At 50.3% G+C, this 27,607-nt stretch overlaps 3 protein-coding genes across 3 annotated transcripts; all 3 read right to left on the bottom strand.

Annotated features, from left to right (window-relative positions):
• Nucleotides 1-241: 241 nt before the first annotated feature.
• Nucleotides 242-7,661, bottom strand: GIQ15_05270 (uncharacterized protein; the record flags this gene model as incomplete). The annotated part of the gene is made up of 15 exons (XM_033552687.1): nt 242-1,230; nt 1,299-1,526; nt 1,579-1,671; nt 1,735-2,170; nt 2,310-2,719; nt 2,830-3,790; nt 4,113-4,399; nt 4,470-4,706; nt 4,885-4,945; nt 5,295-5,455; nt 5,749-5,978; nt 6,060-6,159; nt 6,241-7,098; nt 7,156-7,326; nt 7,397-7,661. 15 exons carry the CDS (start codon nt 7,659-7,661, stop codon nt 242-244), a joined length of 5,487 nt encoding a protein of 1,828 aa, XP_033406417.1.
• A 3,472-nt stretch (nt 7,662-11,133) lies between these two features.
• Nucleotides 11,134-12,902, bottom strand: GIQ15_05269 (uncharacterized protein; the record flags this gene model as incomplete). The annotated part of the gene is made up of 4 exons (XM_033552686.1): nt 11,134-11,774; nt 11,837-12,433; nt 12,495-12,702; nt 12,771-12,902. 4 exons carry the CDS (start codon nt 12,900-12,902, stop codon nt 11,134-11,136), a joined length of 1,578 nt encoding a protein of 525 aa, XP_033406416.1.
• Nucleotides 12,903-22,019: 9,117 nt separating this feature from the next.
• GIQ15_05268 (uncharacterized protein) lies at nt 22,020-27,204 on the bottom strand (the record flags this gene model as incomplete). Its single annotated transcript, XM_033552685.1, has 9 exons — nt 22,020-22,283; nt 22,360-22,451; nt 22,548-22,616; nt 22,679-22,833; nt 22,923-23,707; nt 23,760-23,805; nt 23,868-23,971; nt 24,029-26,860; nt 26,920-27,204. The coding sequence occupies 9 exons, from the start codon at nt 27,202-27,204 to the stop codon at nt 22,020-22,022; spliced, it is 4,632 nt and encodes a 1,543-aa protein (XP_033406415.1).
• Nucleotides 27,205-27,607: the final 403 nt, after the last annotated feature.

The raw sequence follows: 27,607 nt of genomic DNA, 5'->3' as shown, positions 1-27,607 counted from the left end.
TATGCTTAATTAAGGATTGGTCCCTTTATTTGACTGCTAGATATAAATAGCCTGAAATCGCACAATATAAGGGTAAGAATCGAGATAAACACCTCAGCCAACTCCTTGCACCGTGTGGGTAGACGCCAATAAACCTCATGCTAAACGCCCAGATGCTCCTGGCCCTAAAATGTATGCTGTAGACCGTAGGCAGAATAATCCAAAAAATCAAAGCCTTGTGCTTGAATCCAATAGAAATCGCTTAGCGCTGTGGCTCCTTTCCTTTCTCTTTAATCTTCTTAGATGGCTTGTGAACGCGGGTAATAGGTTTAAACGCCAGGCCGTTAGCACCCGTTGCCCTTATCCTCTGTTCCGTCCTGGAGAGAGTCCTGCCCAGCCCAAGTGGCGAGGAAGGGGCAAGAGCAACATCATAACCGTTAACGACCGCATGAGACCCATCGAAGCTAGGTCGAGATCCTGTACTAGACCTTCCGAAGAACGAACTTGACGCTGAGGAAACTGATTGGCTGAAAGATGGGGTTTCATCCCATAGCCGGGCTCCCTGAGATAACGTGTGCGCCGCTAGCCTGGCGGCAGAGAGTAGAAGTTCATCCTCGTCGATAGCAGGTTTTGAAGGTTGAGGGTTAGAGGTTTGTGATCTCTTATGCCTAGGCCTATCCACTTTCATAAGTTCTTCGACCGACAGCTCATCCTCCGGAGTTAGTCTGGCTGCTTTTGAGGCTCTCTTGTACGAAAGATCCGGTTCCTCAGTGAAATCGTCAGCCTTTCGTTTCGTAATATCTGCTTCTATCGATGCTCGTCTGGCAGCTTCCTGTTTCGCAGCTCGCTTTTCAGCCGCTTGCCTTCTTGCGATTTCGCGTTGACCGGCCTGAAGCTCTTGCTCGAGTTCGCGTTGGGCTCGTTCTTTTGCTTCTGCTTGGCGCTTAGCCTCCTCCCGAGCTTCTCTTTGTTTGCGTAATGCTTCCCGAGTTGCCTCACGAGCCGCAGCTTCCTGTCGTTCTGTCTCTCGTTTCTTAGCCTCTGCTTCCTCCATCTCACGCTTCTGTCGCTCTCTTTCCCGTTCTAGTTCTAGAATTTTTCTCCTCTCTTCTTCTTCCTGCTCCCTCTTCTTCCTTGCCTCCTCCTCTGCTTCTTGTCGTTGTTGTATGGAAGGCCCTGTTTGGAAATAACCATTTGGCTCCGTTTGACTTGGCGGGCTGTCTAGAGCCTGGGGCAAGACTGGCTCAGAATCTAAATGGCGAGAACGGGGTTAGTTGTCAATATACCGCGGGGTTGGATGAGATGTAGAGTATTAATACCATTGAGTTTGAAAAGGGAAGATGCAGCATGGGACGCTGTTGGAGCAAATGGTCCGGATTCCGCCTGGAGTTTACCCCCTGTTGAGTCGATAGACGGAGTTGATTGGGGTTTAAGAGAGCCGGGAAATGGGGAGAACAGAGATGCCGGCTTATATGTTTGGGATATAGCCTCTTCATTCATTGACGGCGCTGCTGGTTCCGGCAGTTTTGGGGGATTGGAGAATGTTTCTAAACTGTATTAGCATGATCGTGTCATTTCAAACCAAGGATGCAAACCTACGTTGTCCAAATAAAGTGGAAGTCGACTGCTGTCTAAGAGTATTCCCGGGAAACACAGTAAAGGGCGATTTGGACTCTTCCTTCAAACTTTCATCTGCGCTTTGTTAGGTATGCATACGCCAATGGATTTGCGGACCATGTCAGGGGTAATACTCACCCTTTGATGGTAGGAATGTTTGTTGAGTATTCCCTATTGAGAAAGGAGACCCCTTTTCTTCTGGGGTTTTAATCACAGGTGAAGGGCCGAATGGTGACGGCGCCCCGAAAAGAGGTCGTTGGTTTTCGGGGGGGCTTGGGTTTGATGCAGTCGAGCCGGATGTACCAATGGGAACAGCGGAAGGCGTACCAAAGATTGAAGTGGCTGGGTTATTTTGGCTTCCTTTAAATGGTTGATTGTTGCTGGGGGCCGCTGTAAAAGACGGCGAGCCGAAGCCTGTTTGGACAGCCGAAGGAAACGATGACGAGAAGGTAGTGGAATTTGACGGAACTGCGGCGGAGATTTCGCCTGTATTTGCTACCATAGGCGGCGTCGGCGATGATGACGACGGTGTAGATGCGTGTGCAGGGCTTGGTTGCCCAAACTGGGAAATTGGCTGGATGGTAAGATTTGAATTAGCGTATGGGTACGTATAAAATGTATATAAAAAAACGATTCACCACTTTCCCAGGTTTTGAATACTTCGAAATAGAGTTGATAGGAATGATATTGAATTGTAAGAGCACCCCACGAACCTTTATGCTTGAGTTTTGAGGCGAAAAGGGCGAAGCGGCTGGCGATAGCTGGGAATTGAAGGGAGAGCCAAATGGAGAACTCTGGCCAAATTGGGATACAGGGCCTCCGAATGAGGGCGTATTGAAGGTCGACGGTATAAGTGGTTCATCAGTTGTTTCGAAAGGTGACGGCTGCACCGCATGAGCGGGTTGTTGCTGTTGATTCTCATCATCACTGACAAACAGGCCCTCTTCATCTGCTTGCACTGATTGATTGTATAGTTCGTTTTGAAGGAGAGATGTATCAATCATTTTGTGTCTGATAGCCTGTGAAACGCTCATCCCAAGTATGACGGCGGCCAGTGATCTTCCGCAGCGCTTTTGCTCCACAAGTTGATACGAGAAAGTCTGACGAGATGACGGTTGAAATGCTGATTGGCAAATAGTTAGATACGCGACATAAGATGAGCGTTTTGTAGAAAATCGAAGACACGAATATATTTTGTAATAAAAATAGATTTGGCCTTTGAAAAATACGCACCAATAGAGTCAATTGGACGGTTGGCCCAGTTCAGATAGAGTTGGCCCTCAGCATTGGTCGCAAGCTGAAGGTCCTGCTCCTCGCAGAAGGCTATGGTTTGATCGTCGTTGTCGAAAGCCAAAGCGATGGTGAGCTCATCGATGGTCCATTCCTGGTTTTTATGTTGTTGAGAGGCAGGTTGCCGGCAATATGCTTTCCAAATTGATCGGATTGCTGTTTGGCGTACTTGGTTAAAGTATACCTCTGCGACGCAAGCCATAAGGTAGGACACGCTCTTTGACCTGACGAGCTGGAAGAATCGCGAGTAGAACCCTTGGGCAAGGGGATTTTGCCGCTTAGCGTCCAGCGTCCCTTGGTACTCCCAAGTGTTTCCTGCTGCTGCGAACATTTCCATTGCTACCTGAACTCGTAGAGACTCCCTTAATTCACGAGGCCATTTCTGAACTCGTGCCTCAAGGTCGGGACGTTGGTCGTGGATAGAAAACAAAATATAATATGCTCTAAATTCGGCTTCATTCGGAAACTCAAGTCGACCATGGTTATCATCGTAATAATAAAGGAGCGAGAGAAGAGTATTGTTTAGTTGTTCTCGCTCCTGATGATGGTCAAACTGCTCCTGGTTTGTAGGGTTCGATAGAAGATGAAGCGAGAGAATATGAAAACGTGCTATTCTCTCGAAACATTTGACCGCGAGGTCAATATCTTGCCGCTGGCTGACTTGTTGGATGGACAAGTCATTTCGCACCGAGCGTGTTCTATCCCACACAAACTTATGTATTGAGCCAAGAGTCTCGTCGCTTGTGGTAACGTGTCGCAGCATGTAGTTAATTGTCTGAAGAAGGGTTTTAGGACTTCTGATATCGGACGGCAGCTGCTCGTCTTTGCCAGCAGCCGACCTTCTAAATCGTTTGATCATTTTCCCTTCCATATTGCTGGATTCGCCAGAGTCCGGGTCAACATGCTGAATAACGAATAAGATTAGCTATCTCACTAGAGGTTAAGGGGGTAAAGGAGTAAACCTTTTCGCATTTATCCACCATTTTCTGAACAATTCTCTCTACTCGCTCGAACTCGGGACACATTTCTATACAATTCCCGGTTGGAGTAATGGCCTTATTTAGAGAGGTTGGTTGGTCTGGGTCAATCATCATTCCAGCCTTGATAGCCTTGACTCGCTGACCAGCACGATCTTGTTTTAACTAAAGAGAGAGGGTCAGCTTTTTTTTTTTTTATTGTATGTAGCAGTCAACAAAACGGCTGCGTCAAATATAGGGGAGGGTTACCCGTTCATATCGAGTGGTGTAGTCTGCTATACTATCTGCAGGTTTGATGCCAGCCGGGGTCGTAGCAGGTCGACGCCTCGGATCCCTAGCTCGGTCAACAGCTCCAAACCCTCGCGTACTGCCACGGCCGCCACGAGCCTGCCCAAAAGTAGCATGTTGATTTCCTCGACCCCGAGCTGCCGAGCCAAATGGCGAGCTGGCCTGTGCGTTTGATTTGGGTCCGAATGGATTAGATGCCGGTAGACCGTCCGTTTGAGAGACTGGCGGGGAGGAGCTTTTTCGAAATCCTATAATTGGAGTTAGCACATGTTTACATGTGTATAATCAGCTACAGTACAGTACACAGCGTAGCCTTACCCGTAAAACCGCTCCTATTGCTACCGTCTCCTGCTTTGAAGTTTCCTCGAGATTGGGCCCCAAACGGCGACGAGATAGTTCCCCTACCACGCCCGCCCCTGGCGCTCATAGGGTGACCCTGGCTCTGCGCGTTACTCCCATTCCCAACAAGAACAACTGGATCTGATGCCCCCTGGGTCCGATGTCCTCCTCTCGTCGAACGGCCACGGAAGGGTGTTCCCGACCCCCGCTTTGAGCCTGTAGAGTTCGTGAGAACGGATTTATAGAGGCTTGACATCTTCAACTCCCCGCTTGAGGAGTGGACCCCTCCCCTTTACGTACAAAGGGAGAAAAAGGTCTATATGGACATGCCAGGTCGAAGATGTATAGTGACTAAGTGGTAACTCGAGTCTAACGTACGCGGTTCTTCACGAACCGAGCCAGCTATAAGGAAGACACTGCTCGTCTAACCGAGAGGGTGTTGGGAAGCTATCGATCTGAACAATAGTAGGTCGCTATATCTCGAGGTATGAATAAACCCGGGGAGCAGAGATTTTTATACCTGTTAACGTCAAACTCGTTAGCATATCGCATACTCAGCTAGTTATTATATTTCTTTTGAAGAGAAAAAACGGGTAAATTATGCAAAGCCCTATTTGCATATCCTAGCTCCCGTATCCCCCAAATATTCATATTCTGGGTTGTCGACACCTCCCAAATCGCGTGGGGAGCTATGGAGGCGCCACCACGAAGAGTAGCATAGGACGACGAAAGCATCTTGTGGTACGCACGAACGCGTAGTGCATAGGAGCTTGTTTAAGCTTGAAGAATATGATAATTACATACTCGAACTTCGAAGATCCGGCGCGACTTGAAAAGGCGATTTGGAGCTTGCTGGCGGTCGGAGGGCGGTTGGTGATTGACGACGCTCGCGTGCTCGTGGAGATGCGGTAAATGATTAAGCCAGGTATCGGTGTGTTGTGCTAGCGAAGTGACAAACGTCACCTCTGTGAGCAAGTGGCTAGAGATGTCCCAGAGCGCGAATGCTGAATGCGATGAAGGAAGTCTTCTTCGTCTTGCTTGGTTGCGATCGCGGAAGCTCAAGCGCTCGCGGTAAGGTCACGTGGCGACGGCGCTTGTCTACAGCCGCCTATTTACATACAAGTATAGAACTACACATCCAGACGTTGCATCGAATAGCTATTCAAACTCATGCCATTTAACTATATAAGTGCAGGTCGATCCAGATAGATAATACGGGGGGGTAAAGATCAAGCCCATGCCCCGATCAAGCTCATACCAAACGCGCCGAGGAACACGAGAATGCAGGCAAACACCCGGCGCTTTCCTCTCAAGACGCGCCAGCTCTCGTCACTGAGGAAGTCCTCGGACAAGAGCTCGACGAGGGAAGCATAGACAAGCAGGCCAGAAGATATGGCATTCATAGTGCCAACCATAATAAGACCGATTTCAGAGTCCGGAGAGTACAAGGTATGAGTAGCTAAGCCGATAGCTTGACCTGCAGGAGTTCTATTTGCGGATGCATGTGTGAGCTACAGCTAAAGTTCATAGGTATTAAATGGGTATGTAAACAATCAGATTGTAACTTACGTGCAACCATATGCTAACGCCATAAGCCAGGGCTGTATGGCATTAGGCTCCCAGTCCAGGGAGGCGATGCGTGAGCCGAGAGCGAGTCCTTCAAAGCTTTCTAAACCACATACAAGTTAGCATTGGATTAAAAACATATTGAGCTGTGTTATGAAGACGGAATAGGGGATCTGGGACATACGATGAAAAGTAATGGCAATGAGGAGTATGACGAATTTACTCCCCACCGAGACGCTCAGCGCCATCCCAATAAAGACGCTGTGGAACAAGATTCCGACTTCGAGGAGAATGCATTGCATAAATGCCTTTTGTCGTTTTTGCTCCGGGCTTAAGACTATCTGTGGGAGTTCGTCGCCGGATCCGTCCTCGATACGGTCGTCATCTTCTACTTCTACCTGCGTGGTACCTGGTTGACCAGATGGCTTCATACGGTTCAGCTCGCGCCCTATACTGGAGGCTCTGCCGCTCAGTGAGTCGCGCTCTCGACGGCTGAGACTTCGGGTCAAGTCAGTCTGGGCGTTTTGAAGCCTCGAGTCACGTCCGTCCTCCCTGACTCCGGCAAGACCTGAGGGCTGCCGTTCATTCGACGGCTTCTTGGTGCAGACGATTTTTTCTACATCGCTAGTCCCACCGCATACATGTTGGGCAGGGCTGAACACCATTTCTATAATGGTAACTAAAAAGACGGCGGCAAGAGCGATGGCGCCTGGCATTGCCGGGTAATCGCTAGTCCAGAACCCCGACAAGCAAGGGTTGCCGAGGGAAGTGAACGCCGTCGGCAGCAGATGGACGAATGCTGTGGCGATCAAAACGCCGGTTCCAAAGTGTCTGACGGCAAAGAAAAAGGACTGTGGGATGTGCAGACGTGGATACTTGAGCACCAACATCGGAAAGCCACAGGCGAATGAGGATACAAACATAATGATGAAAAGGGCGATGACATGCAGAGGTAAGTTGTATTCAGCAGCATTTACGCCGCCAGTTCCGCATGTCGAAGCTCGCTTTGTTTTCTGCATGGGAATCTTTTGAGAGGTTGGAACTGGGCCCAGTTAGAAGAGACACACACATGACGGGAGTGGTTGAGGTATGGACTTACAGAATGTTCGAAACATATCCCCCACGCAGTATACTACAAGCGTAGTGAAGATGGTAGCTGTCATCCACCAAATGTAGCTTTGGTAGGGCAGAAGCCACCGGTTAAAATGGTGGATCCAGGCGGTTAAACCATGGGCCATAGATGGGGTCTCTTTGGTAGCAGAGCAAAATTCTAGAGAAGACGGATTGCAAGTCAGAAATTATATGACCAGCGGTATCGACTCATATAGACACCGGCTCACCTTCTCGATAACGAGCGAGTTTTGCATCTGCAAAGGGGGCGGTTGCCGGTGACGGAGTGGTTTCAATAGTCATGACATGCGACTCGAACGCTCCGCCAGGACACTCGAGAGACGAGGACGACAGATCCCGTCCGTTTCGACCTTGCCTGTCATTCACACGGCCATTCAGATCTTCTCTCTTGGTCAGATCCGGGGGTAAAAATGGCGGGTTCTGGTTCCAGTCGGGATGGACGAGGTCCTCGTCTGTACGCGAAGGGCAGTTCATCTTGGCTTGCAGCGAGTAAACCTGATGGGGGAGCCGGTCGACATATAAATATAGACAACGATCTGGGGGGTAAATCGGGAATCCTGGGGAACAACGACAGAATGCAGACGCGGGGAGGTCAAGAAAACGATACGATAATGCTGACACCCAGCCCTGGCGCTTTTATCGTTTTCTGTCGGATTCTTCACCCGCAAAGGCGTTTCCGGGATATGTTCTTGGCGAGGATACGGTCCCGATTCCGCCCGTGGTGATTGGCCATGCCAGAGGGTTTCAAGGCTTTTGCCGTCAAAAGTCTCATCATCACACGTCGACGACGGGCGAGCAGGGAGGTGCGAGAGTATCAGCTATAGCATGCCTTGGCGATGGTCCTTTTGTTCGTCCTCATCGTCCCTTCATCTGCCCTTGCTGCGTGAGGAGCGGTCGTTCGTCGTCATCAGGGTCAACACGCGACAGGCAGGTTGGATACAACCCATGGCGGCCACTTGGTTCAGGGGTCGAGAGACAGGCCGTAGGGTTTTCGGATCATCAGACAGGCAAGCCATGTAAGACGGCCTGACGACGTCGTTCGGGTGTCGGTACTTGGCCGTCTCTAGGACGGTACTTGAACATTGACATCAAGCAGACAAGGACCAGCTGAGTACGGAGTATCTCCATGAAGATACGTCGAGCTCGACATCGAATGACATCGAGCTTGACGTCGGCGCTGGTTGCTGGTTGCTGTTGTGCTGGCTGTATAGAAGTGAGTGGGAAGCGCCGGCGCTTTATACGCGCTGGGATGCAGGTCACGTTGTGCTCTCTATCACCGTCTATCAACTTGGAGTATGATCACTATCACTTTCAAGGTTGCCATCCCTACTGCTCAAACGTATGAAGTAGCGAGATGAGACCGCCAGGCAGTGCAAGGGTGCAGAGGTGTTTTATACGGCTATACTGTACGGCACAACCCCTATACAGACCAGGACTACGACGACTCGGCGACGACGACGACTGCTTCTCGGCTATATAACTCCTCAGCGCAATATGGCCCAGCTTCACAAACTATTCACTACTTATCCCGGCCGTCACTGTCCTAGGGAACCCGTCGATGCGTCAAAACCGCTATTTCATCCCGTCCTGGTACCACCAAATGACCTCGAGCCCTCCATGGCTCGACTTGAAATCCAAGGAAATGCATCTCCAGTGCAACTACAACGGATAACTGCAGAGTTGGCATGCTGACGAGACTGCAGGGCCATGATTTATAACGGAATATGGGGGCGCTGCCACTCCAAACCCCTCGATCGCCGTGTGGCCCAATCGCTGCATATATGCACCTGGACCATGCCGTACGACAACATCGCTGATTTTCAACCTTAACAGTAGACTCGGCTGGCCAGTCTGTATACAGATATTTTGAAAAAAGACCATCTGCTTTGCTGCACATGATTCAAGTCTGCAGTGCAGAGTATATACGGAGCATGCATGCCCTAATCAATATCTGCATAGTCGCCATCCAGGCACAGCGATTTCTCGGCAGGGTCGCTCTGCAATAATCGGTCGCTATCCAGATCGCAGCCAGACTCTCGGGCTCGTCTCTCTCGTTCCCTACGTTCGACTTGCTCGATTCGGTCAATGCATTAACGCAGTCACCAACACGCCCGAGTTGTCGACTGGCGCGTTAATTGGCGGGAGACAAGAACGCCCAGCCACAGAAGCCGTTTTTCTTTATTCCTTTCTTTTCTCTCCCTTCCTGTCCTCCCTCCGCTCCCCGCTGTATTTGTTCTTCTGGACCATGGGGTGAGCCACAAGGATACATGCGTTGCTTGTTACACCGTACTCCGTACAACCGAGATACCAAGGAATACACGGGTTGCTGCCGAGAGATCGAGGCCGATGCAGCTCAAGCCAGCGTATATTGAATATATCATTGGCCTAGCCGTGGGCTATCTCGCAGAAACTCCTCGTCGTTAAAACTGCCCCCCCGTTCGCTTCTTTATTCAACCTGCATGTACCATGCAAGTAATGTTCCACTCAATGATAGGTGGACGGTACATCCATGGACATGATCGTTAGCCAGTGCAAGCGCATAAAAGTCTAAACTACATCCTTGAAACGCACATATACACGCATGCCGCAGCAAACTTGATCTATCGCGGTACATTTCTTCCGTCCAAGCTATCAACCATGAAAAAAACAGCAGACCTCCGGCGGGTGATCTCGGTAGATTGCACGGTCTTCAAACGGCGAACGCTGCTTTTGCTGGAGCACATGAGCTCCCTCCCTCAGGCATGCGTTCTTTTTTGTTTTTGCCTTCTCGCGGGAAACGCTCACCGATAGCAGAGGTACCGGGACCCCAAACCGCCGGTGGGGGTGGTTTATTCACCCCCCCAGCAGCGCCGCCAGTTGGCCCACAGCACAGCTGGAAATCTATTGCATAGGCGAGGAGCGGCTGGGCAGATGTCCGCAGCAACTTTTTTGCCCCCACCCCCCAACAATATGAGGACGATTATGGGAACTCGTATCGTATTATAGGCAGGATTTGCCATAATATACATCAAGACCATGTCTACGGAGTACTCCGTACATCCCATGTAACCCGGAGCTTCCTGTTTCGTTGATTTTTGCCTCGATGTGTTGGCAGATAGAATTTGCCTCGAAAAACACGCAATACCTCGACCTGTTTCAAGAACCTCGAGGATATTGAATCGGTTACGTGTGCAGAGTCCAACCAAGGCATACTCGCCCCCGAAACCGTTTCTGTGCGCATGCGGCACACCAGGGGGAAGCAGATGGATTCGCCTTTGACTTAGGGAAACAAGTACTCATGTAAGGGCGGAATACTCTAAAAAGGGTACCTATAATAGCAGAAAGTTACACCGGACATCAAGTTACAGTTATGAATGGGAAGATATAGAAGGTAAAAAACCAATTGATAAATAAATAGTAGAAAGATGTCAAATACCAAATCCAGGCCGCCCGTAGATACACCCATGAACCACACATCCCACACCAGAACGCACCATATGAAATCCAAACAAGTCAATAAATAGCAAAAAGGGGTATGCCTCTGCCGCAGTATTTCTCATTTTCACCACCTTTTTTTCAATTCAACAGAGAAAGAACAAGATAGATATCCGCCCACCCTTTTTTGGTCCAATTTTTTTTGTCAAGTGCAATGGATAAAGAGCACAGTAAGAAAGAGTTCGCACCAAGAAGAACCAAATCAACGTTGGGAAAAAAAGACCGGAAGAAAGGAAGCTGAATTAGGTAGATCGTAGAAAATAGATATCCAAGAAGCCATCAAAGCGAGCCGAAGGGGCTCAAGCCATACATACATTCATCTCACCTTGGGTGAAAGTAAAAAAAAGTGGGAGTACAAAAACTGGGCGAGCAAGAAATAAGAAGCTCGTCGGGTTAGAAACTGGAGTCCCGTCGCAAGGAGAGCAACATGCCTTATGGTGCGAGAGAGCCGAGAAATTGTAAATGTCATTGATCATTTATATCGTGCAACCGGGTCTGATTCCTGGCTGTTTTGTGGTAGTAGGGGATGTGTCATCTGCCCAGCGTTGAACGGATTGTTGTCCATTGGAATGTAGTCGAAGGATTGATGTCTTGAGCCATGTGGTTCTGGAAGAGGGAGGCCATGAGTCTGCTGTAGGCTAGAGTTTGGTGCTTCACTGGTGGCCATGGGGTGAGGAGCGAGGAGTTGTTGTGGGACGAGATGGTTGGGGTTGTATTCAACGGGACTATATAGTGGTTGTTGGAAGGAAGACCAGTGATGGTTGTCTCTCATGCTGTTGATGTGTTCGTCGACGGGGGATGTGACAAACTCGGGTTGGGAGAAGTATTCGATGGTTTGATCAGCCGGTGGCTTGCTTTCCATGCCTCCGAAGTCGTTGAGGTTTGGTGTGCGGAATAGATGTGGTGGCTTGTGGTCCCGTACCAATGACTGTCTCTTCGCCATATGAAGGTGTGATGGTGATAGGGTAGGATATTTTGCGGTTTGGGCTTCCATTGCCTTTCTCGATTCGTCGGCTAGGATTGAGCTCTGTCCAGCGTCGCTCATTGCTTCCGAGTCCCGTTCGGCTTTGGTGTTTGCATCTCTGTTGATGACATAGACAACGGCGTTTGCATCTATAATCAAATTAGCTGTTAGATATGTCCCACCTGTACACCATATCCATGTGTAAGCATACCTGCTTCGCCTCTCTCGTAACACTCTTCTGCCCTTCGAACCTTGTAAATCTCATCCAGGATATCAAGTCTCTCGCGTGGTTTTATTTGTCTTTGGGCATCACGTCCGGCCTCCTCTAGCTTGTCGGCAGTTATTCCATGTGTCTTACCAAGCTTGCGGAAGATGTGGACAAGAAGGCGTATACGTTCTGGCTTCTTCAAATGATCTGGTTCACGGTGGATGACGCCGGTTGGCCACCAGTCCGGCTTGGTCTTCTCTGGGTCTCCCTTCTCGCCGGGTGCTCCTCGTCCACCGTTGTAGGGGTGCTTGACTTGCTTCCGTGGCTCGATGATCTTGATATAGGCCTTTGCTACCTGTCGACAGTTGATCTGTTGGAAAGCTCTGAAGGCGGATTCGTAGTATGCCTCAACTTTCTCCTCGTTTCCTATTTCAAGTGGTACCATTTCCACGGCGTCCATGTCGTTGACCGATCCCTCTGGCTCTATGGGAGCATGGTGAATAATCTCACGGCGACGCTTCTTTGGGTAAGCTGGGTTGGGAAAGACGTCCACCTCCTGGCCCATTGGCCACTGTCTTCCTTGATATGAGTCGACGTCTCCTAATGACTTGATAAGCAACAGAACTTCAACAAGCAGGAGTCTCAATAAGCTGCTACCAACCGGAGAAGATGGGTGACCGGTCAAGGCCCTTGACACCCGTTGCTCTTTCAAACCAGTGCTTGAATTCTGGGGTGAAGACGGGCCCGCTGAACCGTTCGAGAAAGGAGGTATGGAACTTGAGCTGTCCAGACCCATCGATACCCACCAATGCAAAATGCGGGTATGGAACCCTTAGGGTGGTGTTGGTAGGGGTACCAGCCATCATAGGCTATACACAAGCGTCAGTCAAATGAAAACCCGTCACACCTGGAATTCCATATCAGGCTGTTCACATACCGGCATTGTGTTCCATGAAGGATACTCCTCAACTCCCTGAGTTTGGGCATGACAGTGCATGGGGGAGTACTGATCCATCCCCTTGACGTTGACGCGAGACCGACCGGCCATCTTTTCCGAATTGACTACCATCTTGCACGGTTAACGCTGAACCCTCGTTTCGTTGTCTGGCGATGTAGAGAGAAGGAGATTTGAAATCTTTCGCCGCTCCCTAGCCCAGTGAAAGATTTGAAAGGGTTGAAATATGATATAGTTCTGCACAAGAGAGATGAGATGGAGATGCTGATAATTGAATGAATGATATCAAGAGACGCCGTCGTGTGGGTGTATAAAGGATAGTGGTGTTGACGATGTATGATCAACGAGAGCAACAGGATATATCAGATGGACGATGAATAGATATCACTGGAGGATGAATAGACCCGAGAGAATTGTATAGAGATAGCTTCTCATAGGATTGAGGATGAGAGGATGATAGGCTGATAGAAGCGGCGTCCAGGAAGATGGACGAAGTATATAAGAAGGTCCCAAGGCTTAGGAGGGGTTCTCTGGCTGGATGCAAAGGAAATCAAGATGCGATCAGATCAGAAGATAAGGTCTGAAGTATTATCATAAATATATTGGTCGAACGTGCGGATGGATGTAAGTGCTTCGTACCTTTTCTTTTTTGTTACTGATCCACAGACATACATAAATAGTGTTACAGACCACCAACGCACCGCAGGGCCCTCGAGATACAACTTTGCAGACTGTGCATAAAAACCAATACCCCACAATCACATTCAAGGGCTCCTGTGGCTCTCCGGCCAGCATGTTAATGAGTTAAACAGGGTTTCCGAATAATTCAATCACATGGAACCAATATGTCGATCAAGATGAAGCGGGTGGTGGGTGTTTTTGATGCGCGTTCCACATATGTTTGCCCCAAACTTAGGGGCCACAGGTCTACACAACTCGACCGACTCCACGAGCCTTCAAGCCGACAGGCCAGAGGATGGTCCACCCTATGTCTGTGCGTATATCGCCTTTGGGAGAGTTTTTTGCTAAAGAGAGAATCGAAAAAATAGAAAAAAAAGAAACGAGGAAAAAAGGAAGTATGGGAGGAAAAACGAACGGGGAAGACGCAAAAGAAAAGAAAAAAAAAAGAAAAATAGCGAGAGAGAGAGGAAGAGAGAGCCCACCAGGTCGAGACTGATAGGCTGCGGCAGCTCACGTTCCCTTCACTGGTTTTGGACGGTCACAAAGCGAAGACAAGCAAATCTCGGGTTACCGTCGATACATATCTATGGGAGCACTGAGCGTTCAACGGCTAGGGCAGCAGCTTCGACTGCAGACAAACAAGGCCAGCGGCCGTCGGTCATCGGGAGGGCGGCAATGAAACTATGGCCCTGCAGACTCTCTCCTCTCCCAAGCATTTTCAGCTGTGGCAAGGGAACAGCTATAACCCGTCAGTCTGGATCAATAAAGGGACGGATTCTCAAGCCGCACGTCCGGGCAGAAGATTGGCTTTTGCCCTAACCCTGAGCAGGCAGGGGGAGGGTGGGCAGGCAAAGAAAGATTCCTCAAAGCGCAGAGAGTACGGAGTATCAAAAAGGAAACGAAAGCAAAAAAAGCAACCATTTTTGTATCTGGGCGCAGCCAGCCGGTATGGGGATTCTGGCTAATACGTCTATGCGGCGATAGTCTTTCCCACCTTGGCCCAATCTGGCCATTCCAGTTGGCAGGGATTCGCGGAATCTCGATGAGAACCAACTGGACGGGACATGATGCAAGGTTGAGATCGCGGAATCTGGGGTCCCTGAGCCGCCGGCCTCTCAGTGGTGCATTCTCCTAGGTAGTGGCGCCCTCTAACCGAACTGGTGTCTTGCCCCTACCTATGCCGAGCGCAGGCCCAATCAGTGACCCGGCCAGTCGATGTGATGAGTAAATCCGCACTCTTTGGGCACTTCGATGCAAGACAGGGAAAATGTGTTCGTCTTTTTGCAAACAAGAATTTATATACTTACTTTGAAGTATATACACGCAATACGAACAAGCAAGTACACTCCGTACTCCATGTACGATGATTCTATCGTGTGGCGCGGGCAAAGTATGGCTGAGCTACTACCACATTTTACCTTGGACCAAGGAACTCTCTTGTGTGAAGGGGACGGCCGAAGGAATGAGGCTGGTACAAGAGTGCATTACGGTGACCTACGATAGTGTGAACATACACGGCTAGTTCCGCCGTTGAAAGCGTCGTTCCAGAACCAGTTTGCGGGCGGGAAGAGCCACCATTTGAAGCCATCAGGCGGGCGGTGGAGAACGGTGCGAGGTGCGAGGTGCGAGTGAGAGTGCTCAGGAGCCAAAACGACGCTGACTCTCCTGGTGGAACGAGAGCTGACAACCTCCCAGGGCTTTGGGATAACAGGAGGATCTGACCCATCGCGAGGGGACAGACGATTGATGCGGCTAGGATAAGAGTAACGGTGGAGTCCCTTTTCCCCTGAGCAGCACACGCAGGCACCCTGATCGAAGCATATAGGCATGCAAGTCTCTCCGTTGTTTAAAGCAAGTTGATACTGTCGGACAAGGGGGTGGCAAGCCGGCCTTCCTCCTTTTGCCTTCAGGCCGGCGGCATGTCCCTCCCTCTCTATCAAAACATGGCAACGAGGCCGTCGGGAGGGTAGCGATGTCTAGGCTTGTCGCTGTCTCATCCCACTGCCAGAATGGTTTCGTTGCAGCACTAGACCGGCGAGAGAGCGAGCATACGGAACATAGAGGGGACCCTATCTCGCCAAGTTGCTCTATGTAAAGCCCAAACCCTAAAGCCGGCTATAGCTCTATAGCTGATTCGCTAGCTAAACGTTTAACAAACGACGTTGCGCACACCCGTTCAATTTTGCTGACGACTATCCGGACTTCACCTGCTCCCGGGACGGGATCTTGAACCTATGAAGCCCTCGGGAGAGGCAAGACAGTGGCAGCCCTCCAAAGGGCCTGATCGAGATACTTGCCGCCGCCATTCCTGCGCCCTCCTGATGCCCGTTCAGAGGCTGCCAGCCCTACTTGCAACTTAATTTTAAAGAGAGAAAGAGAAAAAACTGGAACTGGGCGAATTCTTCTCGTTCAGCTTCTCCCTCTCCTCCGCCCCACTGGGAAGATGCACCGTGAAAAACTGTAACGAGTCCCGCGGCCACTCGGAATATCGAATTGAATCGAATCGTGCAGCATCTGCTGCAGTCCAAATGCAGGTGCAAAGAACCTTCCCGATGTTCCCCATCTACAGAACCCCTTGAAACTACACTTAATAGTCCAGTCAGCCAGGATATTGTCCGGTTATCACGCCTATCTGCTCATCCACCGCCTATACACGTATACGTGTATAGGTTAATGTGCCGGCATTGCCCCCCTCCCCCTGGTGGAAGAGAGTTCCGAGATTGAAGGAACATGTTGCTTGAGTGCTGCACTCTGTAGCCAGGATGCCACTGGCGGTGTATGCTCCCTGTCTATGTATATGCAGATTCTCTGCAAGGACTGCTCCATCCGAAAGGTCCATGGGACAAGCGTACTCCGTACATATTCGAGAAAGATGAGCTGATATTGAAATGGTCCGATCGCCTATAGGCTCATTTCCCCATAGCCATCGTACATCGTACATGTCCATTCGCTCAGGGGGGGGGGGGGGGGGGGGGGGGGGGGGGCGGTCGCACGAACATGGCTCAAACGAAGCCAAGCAGAGGGCGCTCCAGCAATAGTTCACGGTATTATAGATGCTATTATTACAACAACCTCATGCACACATGGTGACTCTCACGCGCGCCTCAACCGCGTACACGCTCGCATGTCCATCTCGCCTATCTCAAAAGGCAGAAGGACAAGGGCTTGCTCTCACTGCACGAGTCATATCTCGACGTCTGTACTCCGTATAGCAGAGTGCTTAAAATTAGGACGAGCGAGTATCCCCCTGGCTGACGTAGACATTTCCCCCTGCCATTCCTCCCACCTCCGATAATCATGTCTAAAGTATGTTCAAATAAACATTGGGTTTCCTTTTTTTTCGTTTCCATGAATTATAGGCGGTACGCACCGCTGCCGCTGCCGCTGCCGCTTTCTTGTCTCCCATGGAAGGACAAACAGGGCGCTGTGGGGTTATATTCCGTTATATCGACCGAGTTGGCAACTTGATGACGCCGTAGGATTACGGAGTACGGGGTACAGAGGTCTTCTGCAATGATTCAAGATAGCAGATCTTCTTTTTAGAAACAAACCTTCTGCGTTCCCCTTTTTCTCGCCGTCACCAGCCGTCTGAAATCAGCACTGGAGCGTATAGAACTTGGCTCCCGGCGTCATCAAAAATGCTCGCCTGGAGAGCTAGCGGGCCAGTGCCTCTGGATGTGCGACGCTGGAACCTGGTTTGAGACAATATTCGTCCAAGATCTGGAATGAAGTTTATACATGTTTATTTTTTTCTTAACGTCGAGTATGAATTCAGGGGAAGATCGAGACGGGGCAAAGGCCCTGTGGGATATGCATCGCCACTTTGCATATCTACACAACAAGTATATGCGCACAGGGCCTAATGCTTAACCCGGAGTGAAAAAGGTGAGGCTGCGTGGGGGTTTTCATCCTCGTTCGCCTTCTATACAGCTGTTTTGTCCCGGTTTCTCCTGTCTCCGTTGGTGATCATATTAGATCTAGAGGCGCTCAAGCCTTCAACCATTCTTCACCAGGAGGCTCGTGGGCTGTAAATGGACTAAAGACGAGACAGCCGGCCGTCCTATTCGCTATCCCCAGCTGTCATGAGAACAAGTCCAAAGCAAGAGCGCAAAAACTAAAATATATTAATTTTGGTGGCGGTCCAGTGAGGATAGGAGGAATATCGTGTGAAGGACAAATGACGTCCGCGAGTATATCGAATTATCCTCCAACAGGCCACTGAGAAAATAGGAAAAACGGCGTAGGTGCATTCCTTTTTGTGTTCAGTGTTTATATTTATATATTTATTTTTTTAATTTTTAACTGACCTTCCTTCTTAGCCAGTCACACAGCTTGATCGTTGATCGACTCTGTACGCCGTCCTCGAGCCGTTATACTTCAATGACTCGAGCCGCCGGACGCTTCATTATTCGAGCAACCGGCACGCAAGCTGTTCCTCTCGTTCCTCGTTAGAGTTGCAGACGCGAGAGAGAGACGGCTAGCTTCAAAGATCCAAGCCCCCAAGCCACGGATTGTACCCTCCCCTGTTCCCCGGAGCAAGGCTTAAGCCCCAGGTGCAAGGATGCCACTGCGATCGTACCTGCAACAGCCCAGGCTAGGAATAAAAGTCCATCTTTCCTGCATGATGCATAATTTGCAGTGGGATCTAATAATATCGGAACCCCTTCCTTTCCCTGTTTTATAATGCATGTATTAAGAAGAGGTTGGCCCCCCTCAGGCATCGAATGGGGGATATTATTATACGTATATGATAGCTAATATATGCTTGGTGAAGCAGGGATATCGACTCCGTATTATTTATGTACATGCATCGGGTCCCTGGCCTTCAGTGCTAGCTCTGCGTGTCGGGTACTGCACTGCATGCCGGAACGGCCAAGCCGATCATGATCATAATCTCTAGGCGATGATGCTATACATGACGATGCTCGCAGGTTGGGATGCCGGCCTCTAATGCTGGGGGCCCCCTGGACCCGATCGCCCTCTCCGCCTGCTACACATGTAATGGCATCAAACCAGCATCCTGGGCCCTGGGACTCGGGAGATATTCTTAACCTTGCCGGAAGGCCTGCCCTTGGGGCCGACCGACAAACGACCATGGCTCGACGAAAGCTTTCCTTCACAGCCTCTCGTTCTCTTCCTCGACTTGTCGACTTATGCATCTCTCCGTCAACCCTATGCAAAGTTTCGCTTATGCTTCGACTGTCTCCTTCTCCACAGAGTATGGGTCATCCGGGTTATTTTTTTGCGAAAAAAGCGAAAAGCAAATGGAAAGGGAGGAATAAAAAAAAAAAGGAAAGAAAAAGGAAAGCCAGGCGGAATGAGGAATTGAGTGCTGCAGTTGCAGGCATCTACGTTTCCCTCTCTAATGCACGAAGGAATAAAGTGGTGGTGCTCCCATTTGCTTCCGCACACAGCATCAATTTTGGCTGAGTTTCCAAACCCTGGAAGGTTTAACGAATTCGATTTATTTGAATATGGCTCTGCAAATAAGCGCTCATGTTCATGCTCGGTCCGGTTTCATATCCCATGCTCGCTCGCCCAGCATACAACACCTGTTCGTTTCTCTTCTTCATCTATATGCAGTCAGCTTTGCCTGCGAACCTGTTATCCCGCCACAAACAGACCAGGGATCTCTTTGCAAAGCCGGAAGACGGGTTGGATTTGGCGGAGGAGGGGACCATCGGCAGTTGATGCTTATATGTATCCACTCCGTTGACTTCCCCCCAGCGGCATATAAACCTGCCGTACTATTATTGTATAGGTCACTTTCTGTCGAGAGCAATCGGGTAATACTACTCCGAACGAGGGACGGAGTATATCCCACTGCAGAACTACAAGACAGCGTGGTCTACGGCAAAAGACGTCAGCAGCAGGAGTATGGAGTAATCAAAACAGGAGCAGCCAGGGCGAAAGCAGGCAAGACTCGCAGTGGCGCCCATCGACACCAGGTAACACGGTGGCGCGGAGAGGGTCGATGGATGGGCTGAGTATTGCTCGGTTTCTCTTCCCCTTGCTTCCGTCAAGCCATTATTCTTATCTGGACACACATTGGAGATGAAGCCGCAGAGTTGCACAGCGCCAGTCCTTCTTCTAGCTCTAGCTCTGGCTCTATCTCTGGTTCTGGTTCTGGCTGTTTCTTGTCCATCGAGGCGGGCATGCCGTCTGGACGGTACGGTAGGATCCGTCTTTTGCCCTGCCGTGCGGGCCTATCATGTATATCAAAACCCACATCTACGGTATTAGGATCAGACGGCACAAGAGGGCAAAAGAGGGAGAGGGGAAAAACAACAAGACGGTTCTAGTGTTCGCGTAGAACTAGATCTCGCAGCCTGTCATCGCTGTGGTGCTCTGAGATGGTCTTTCGATGTCATGGGCTGGGCCTGTAGCAGCCGATCTTCAGCCACTATTCGATGAAAACACCACTTCTGGTGCATGATTGGTGAACCCAAGCGGAATCAGAAACAGACGCACGACCTTATCCATCTCCAATAAATCGTAAACGGAGGCGAGCTACAGAGCTACCAGAAAAGAAAAAAAAAAAAAAAAAAAAACCAGGAGAGACGGAGGACTTCCATGTCCGAACTGCTCTTGGATAGCGTTCGAGGACCACACCACCACACTGCTACACTACATCACAACACCACCACTACCACCACTCCGGAGTACCACCAGAGCCGTCCCAAGACACCGGCGAGGGGTTGCTCTAGATCAAACGGCCGCGGGTCCCAATTGTCTGGCGATCCGCGCAGGCTTAGCGTTTCGATAGTGGCTCGTATCCCTTCCCTGCTGCTCAGAGGCGAGTCATTCAACTCTTCTTCCCCAGGCTGCGACTAGCTATATCATCAAGCGAGACCCGCCGTCGACGCTTGAGCCGGAGTTATTGAAAAAAGTATTGAGCGCGCCTCTGCAACGGTGCCGTCCACCGGACCTGTTTCAAACTCGACTCGGTGACTCGGTGAATGCCATCGACGGCGACGGCGGCGGCGACGCCAGGCCCGGCGCCCCCCAGCGGTGGGTAAATCTCGTACCCGAAGCCTGAACATCGGTTCCACATTCCACATCGCTGGGAGGCGAGCTTGCTCAGGGGAGAAAGACACGCTGATAGACTTCAACCATAATCCACCGCCGCCCGCGCCAGATAGTTTTACTCCATTTCCTGACGCTATGGGATGATCTCAGGAGGGGGAATCAAGAGCAGGAGGGAGAAAAGCAGGCAGAGGCTTCTCTCCGCACTCCACCGTGGTGATCATCTCCAATTGTCTCGGGAAAATGGAACTTATATATACATAGTAACTGGCGGAGAACGGGAGGAGCGGCCCGTTGTCGCAATTCTGCCTATACTACGTAGTCTAGTGCATACTACGGAGTAACGGTGTTCAAGTCTACGCAGGTACAAGTACAACTCACAGTACGAGGCGAATCTATGTTCAGATCTGGGGAAAGGAGGCGCCATCTCGCCTATCCCAGGACATACGAAGTAGAGCCCCATATCAGATATAGAGCGTGACTATTCAGCATGACCATATCAGAGCTAGAGTATGACCATGATTAGCATGACGGAGTATGAACGTGCTGTCAGAGATGACTCCATGATCTCCTACTATCGACGGATGCCTACTATCGACGGAGTCCACGGTGGAGAGGCGGCTCCATATCGATAAGCCACGGCCGGGTGAACACCAATGCAAGTCTACAGGCCGACGGGCGTGGGAGAGAGACGAAACAGCAGCCTTAACTGGGCTATATAGGGGCACCCCTGGACCCTGACGCAGCAAACATGACGCCAAAAGTCGACAGAGGCCAATGGAGGCCACCGAGGCGTCCACGCGATGCACGGAGAAGCGGAGATGCTGGAGGATATCGTCATGAAGAAAGCTACGAAAGAAAAGTACATGTTTTGTGCGATACTTGCGAGAGTCTACTATTTTCGTATTCTCCTGTGTCGATGATAGTGGGAACATACATGGGTTGCCGAGGCGGATTCGAGGCGCGAGGCTACAACGTCAAGGAATTATTATTGGTATGCCGATACGGAGTACATTATAATAAAATGTCACATATATACAGCGGGTTGTAGGACAATGTCTGACTACCTCGTATGTCACGCCAGGTCGGAATCTCCCAGCCTCGATTCATTCTCCACACCACCCTTCCCCTTTCCCTGGATTTCGATGGTAGAGGTTATATGCGATGCTGGCTGGGATAACGGGCCCGACGGTTCGGAAGCCGTCCATTCCCCGGGTGCTGAAAGAGAGGTTGGATGTTGGCTGCATCGCTTGAACCGTGGGCTCGGTAGTAAACTAGGCTCAAGGCTCGTAAGCGGAACAATAAACGAACAGGCAAGCAGCGGGTTGGATGGACAGTGCTGTACCCGCCCGTCTTTCCGCCGGCCCATCGGGTTCGTTCGACTACGGCTTTTGGATGAAAGAAAGGAGAAAAAAAACTAAACTCGCTCAATGAAACAGAGGAAGGCATCTCTTTCGACGCTCTGGTCCCTTCGTCCGCCCCCATGCCATTTTCCGATCCATGTTGGTGGTCTATCTTTGGGATCTATTTGTCCAGGGCTGCCGGGGAAGAGGTGCCGGTTTCAAGCAACCCTGCTTCCTTGACGAGAGTGTAGAACTGTCCTCCGCGGCGGATTAATTCGGCAGGCGTGTCGAATTCTGCTACAGTGCCACGGTCAAGGACGATAATCCGATCGCTATCTAGGATGGTGTTGATACGGTGCGCGATCGTGATGATAGTCCGGTTTTCGAAGATGCTACTGCGCAACATCTGCTGCAGCAGGGCATCCGTTTCAACATCAACAGCGGCCTTGAGACTTACGGTTAGCATAGGTCTGTACGAATCGGGCAAAGTGTCTTTTGCATTGTACTAATCCGGCACTTACAGTTGCTTCATCGAGAACCAGGATGTTGCTCGGAGTCAATAGCGCTCTGGCCATCGAGATGAGCTGTCGTTGTCCCTGACTGAGGTTGGATCCTAAGGCACCATCCAGATGCATTAGTATAATGCATGCTAGTCGGATCACGGCTCCGGAATCTAATAAACAACCTCCCCCCTCCCAAAGAAACGTACCTGCTTCCTGTATCTGCGCATCCAGCTGGCCGGGTAGACTAGTGACATGGTCTTTAAGACGTGCATGTTCTGGTGGATAGATGTCAGCAGTGCATGATGCATAAGGATATATAGTTAAAAAGATTGCATACCAAGAACGCTCCATAGTTCCGTGTCGTCATGTACGTGACGCGGGTCGAGGTTGTCCCGAATAGTACCTTCAAACAAAGCTGCATCCTGGGGAATAATGGCAAGACGACCACGTAGGTCCTGCAAGCCAATTTTGCTGATATCCAACCCGTCGATGCTAAGGATTAAGTGAAGCCGGGTCAGCTTCCAAATCTCCCGACAGTTTGGTTCACCCGTCCGCATCCAACAGATTTTATATCGACTTACCTGATTTGACCCTCAGCTGCTTCGATAATACGGAACAAAGCCAGAGTCAACGAGCTCTTTCCGGCCCCCGTTCGCCCAACAACGCCAATCTTCTCGTGGGGCTTGATGCTGAGGTTGATGCCTTTCAACACGAGATCCAACCCGGGGCGGTATCTAGTGCTGTAATTGTTGAAAGTAAGTGCACCCTGGGATGGCCAGCCCAGAGTAGGTCGGTTTTTGAAGATAACGTCCGGTGCCTCGCTTGGCAAATTTGCATATTCAAGGACACGCTCGACGGAGACGATGTTCGTCTCCACCTCGACAGTCTGTCGAACGATCCAGTTGAGAGATTGGGTGATCATGAGTGCATATGACATCGCAAGACCAACCATACCGGCCGTTATGCCGGTGTGCATAGTGATTGATATGATAGCGAATATAGCTGCTGAAAGGATGATGATGGATCCGAGGAACTCTAGTCGTACAGCAAGCCATCTGTTGGCGCTGATTGAAGGGAAGTATGCCCTGAGGTTTGCATCCATTCGCCATTCATTTTCCAGTGCGAACCGCTTCTGCTGTCTGAATGCTCTGATAGTGGAGATGCCACCAAGACTCTCCTGGAAGTGTGCGAAGATGGGACTCTTGCTAACACTATCTAGACGTTTAAGCTCACGCGACGTCCTGAGATAATACTTCTGGTAGCTCAGATAGACAAAGCCAAGTGGCAAGACTAGCAGAAGGAACAGCGGTGTAGAGATGCTGATAACAACAACTGTGAATATGGCACGGGCAGCATTGGAGAATAACTACAGGGTATGGTTAGCTTTTCGAATCGCAATCCGGTCTGGGTTGACAAACCATATTGAATGTTCGGGCAAGCATCTCATCGACACGGTACATATCGCTGTATGGAACATGTTAGCATTGTAACCAAGATGTATAGATGTCAATATAGTAAAAACCAACCTGGAAAAGCGGTTAAGGATACGGCCAGCAGGAGTAGTCTCAAAGAAGCTCATAGGAGATCTGAAGATAGCAAAGGCCATCCTCTCATGCAGTTTTCGCGAAGCCTAGGAGAACTGTTAGTACCAGCTCGAATAAGTTCTCGGACCAAATATTTCTCATACCTCAATAGAGCACAGTATCCAGAGGATCAAAGTCTGTAGAATCACAAGAGCTGACGAGCCGATTCCAAGTGCGAAGTAAATTCCAAGGTACTTTCCAATCTCTGCATTCTTTCCCTCCTTTTCGTTTACTTCTGACCATTGCTTCAGCCAAAAGTTTCCAGCGACTTGCGTAGCATGTGCCATAACCAAGATAATCAAATAAGACGCGACAGCGTAGAGATTGCTCGTTGCAGCGTATTCACCATAAACACTCCATTTAACCTTGCCTTGTTCCATGGACTCTTTGGTCTGTCTGGACTTTAGGACCTCTTCCTCATCCGTAACCTTTCCTCTAAAGTTCGGTCGGCTGACGGTACTTGCGCGGCGTAGTGTGGCCATACTTTCACGGCGAGGTTTGCCACCTCCGCTACTTCTGATGGGAGCAAGAGGTGCAAAGCGTTCTTGGGCTTCCTCTGCGTCTGAAATTCCAGGACTATCCTCACCGATCTCGATCACGGTTGATGACGACTCGGAGCTTTCCAAACCGTCGTCTTTGCTGCTTCCAGTAGATCCAGAGTCATCCTCAGTGACAGCTGTGCGGATTAGGTTGGCGATTTCTCCCTTCATTGCGAGAAGCTGTTCATAGGTTCCCTTTTCAATAATTGTACGGTTGCGAAGTAAACCAATGAAGTCAGCTTCCTTCAGGACGGTAATAGCATTGGTAGCCAAAATCCTGGTCTTGCTAGCTAGAATACCGTTCTTGCCCAAGACTCGGTTGATGATATGTCTTCCAACATGTTGATCAACGGCCGAAAGACAGTCATCAAGGAGGTAAACATCAGCACGAGCGTATACAGCTCGGGCCAAGCTAAGACGCGCCTTTTGGCCTCCAGACAACGAAATTCCGCGCTCTCCAACCTCAGTCTGATCGCCATCAGGCAGCGTTTTGAAGTCATCTACCAACGCACAGGCGGCGACGGTTAGCTCATAGAAGTGAGGGTCCCATCTATGCCCGAAGACGATGTTATCCCTGACACTGGCATTCATAACCCACGATTGTTGAGCAACATAGGCAATGCGGCCCTTGACTACAACTTCTCCGCTGATTTTATACAGGTCACCAAGCAGTGTCTGGAGGAGTGATGATTTACCAGCTCCGACACGGCCCACAATGCAGCTCAATTCACCCTTTCGGGCACTGAAATTGAGATTTTCCAGTTCATTTCCGCTCTCGTATTTATTCCAGGTGAAGGTGGCATCGCGGATGAGGACGGCCTCATCTCCGGGATGCGCGGCTGCCTCCTGGTATAGAACAGCATTTTCTTGCAATTCCTCGGCAGTCAAATACGCGGTTAATCGTGAAACCGCAACAGAGGACTCAATAATAGAGGTAATAACCATGGGCAGGATAGCAAGCGGGAAGGTGAGCAAGTTGAAAAGAGTCAAGGCCGGGAAAACGATGTCGGTGGAGAGAGGTTTATCAGTAACCCAGACATAGACGGCAAAAGTTGAACACGACACCAAGAAGGGCGTTGAGGACCAGGTAAAGTTGGCAATGGCCTGGGTAGCACCAATTTTGCGGAGAGTGTTGAGTTCGAGGTCATTTCGTACATGGTTTAGCTTGCTCATGAACGCAGTGTTCCAGGCGTAGAGCTTGATGCTCTTCATATTATTCAAGATCTCGGTCATCAATCTCGTTCGCCTATCCTTGTTCTTCATCTGCTTGACCTGCAGGGTTTTCATAATGTTGGCGATGATGCCGTTAAGTGGAATCATCAGTACCATAGCTGCAATTCCAGCCCACATGCTCCATCCGATAAGATCATAGAGAGATAGCATGCATAGAACTATCTGAAAGGGAGCCGACCAGAGCTGTGTTCCAAACTGAGCTAGGTCAGAGAGGCGCTGCTGGTCAACAGCCATATAGTTTACGATATCACCGGTAGACTTGGTTGCACGGCCCTCGTTCGATAGTTTCAAGGACTTGGTGTAGATCATCGCCGTCAACGACGACTTGACGCGCATACCGGTTTCAAATGCGCGCTGGAAGTACTGATGTAGACAGGTAGTCTGGACAACAGAGACGAGGAACATAGCAAGTGCAATGGCGACTCCACGAATAGCCGGCTGTGGGGTCTCGGTTCGATAGGAATCAACGAAGCTGATCAGTAGACGGAGGAGCTGTGGCTGAACAAATGCTAGAATGTCGCTCAAGCATTTGATGAGGGCACCGCGGAAATAAGGAGCACTGAACGCTCTGAACAATGCCATCCACAGTGACGGTTTCTTCTTCTTGAGCTCATCTTCCCAGGCAGACTGTAGCATCTGGCCCGTAACGCGAGTGGTGTCTCGGTCTCGTAGATTCCACATGTCATCTTGGGTGAGGAAGGTCTTGTAGCCCTGTTTCATGAGCGGTGTCATCCATGAGAACGTGAGGACTGAGAAGATATCCGCGTATTCGTACGGACACTCATCCTCATCACCCAATGCGTGATAAACGCTCTGCTTCTTCTGGACGAAATACTCGAGGATAAACTCCACGATGGCAATGCCGAGCCCGACATTGAATGTGATAAAGTAGGGCAAATGATCCTGATAGACCTTGCGTGACACCAACGACTGAAGCTTGACGCCGTGCGCGATGAGGAAGAATAGCCAGTAGAACAAGACCACCCCGTTTGGCTGGCGGCTTCGCCAGTGCTCGTGGTACTGGACTGCATATATGCCGATGAGGGAGAGCAGAAGTAGGACGGTGGTCCAGAATCTAAAGTCGCTGGCCCACACGTGAGGGAGGTTTTCGATCTGCAGCGATGCCTGTAGGCCGACGACAATGACGAGAGCCCATATCAATGACTAAATGCCCGTGTTAGCAAGCTGATACTTATATGGTACTTTTCATAGACGTTACGTACCAGCTTAGCATAAAAGTGCCAGTTCCGGGGGATGTTCTCCGCCGTTCTGTGCCGGAGGAGCAGCCAGAGAGCTCCGGCAGCTCCTACCAGGCCGAAAACAGCTACGAAGCAGATCCAGACGTCCAGAAAGCAAGGTGTGAGGCCATATCTGATGGAGCTGATCGGTCCCCAGCCCTCCGCATCGCCGCAGAAATGCCGGGCCTTAGCCAGCGGCCCTACGACGATGTCAGCGATGTCCGCCGGGGGCAGGGCGAAGACCACCTGTTCCCCATCGATTCCAGCCATGGTCCGGTCGCAGAGGGAAGAAAATACACAACAACAACAGGCTGCCGCGTCGTGGTTGGGGAGAACTTGGAGATCGAACTCAGGGAAGCTATCGGTTATTTGAGCAGGGCTAAAAGCAGTGATTATATAAGCAGGAGCTTACAAATGCAGCTTTCTTCCACCTTCGCCGGAGAAAGAAGAGCTACACAGGATAGATAGTCCCGGTCCTGGCTGCAATTGATCCACAGAAGCTGCTGCTCGGCCTTGATCCCTAGGGCCACTGGAGCGGCGCGGACGGACGAGCAGTGAGTAATCGAGCTGCTGGATACGAGCTTTTTCCGTGTCTCGCACAGAGAGAGCTTCGGATTTAGCGGGCTTACTATATAAGCCCCCACGTAATAAACAACCCTGCCATGCAGGTTTG

Source organism: Arthroderma uncinatum (genome assembly GCF_011692745.1).
Source record: "Arthroderma uncinatum strain CBS 119779 chromosome Unknown scaffold3, whole genome shotgun sequence".
Taxonomy (NCBI): Eukaryota; Fungi; Ascomycota; class Eurotiomycetes; order Onygenales; family Arthrodermataceae; genus Arthroderma; species Arthroderma uncinatum.
The sequence above is the reverse complement of the archived record's forward strand: the minus strand, read 5'-3'. Positions and strand labels throughout refer to the sequence as shown.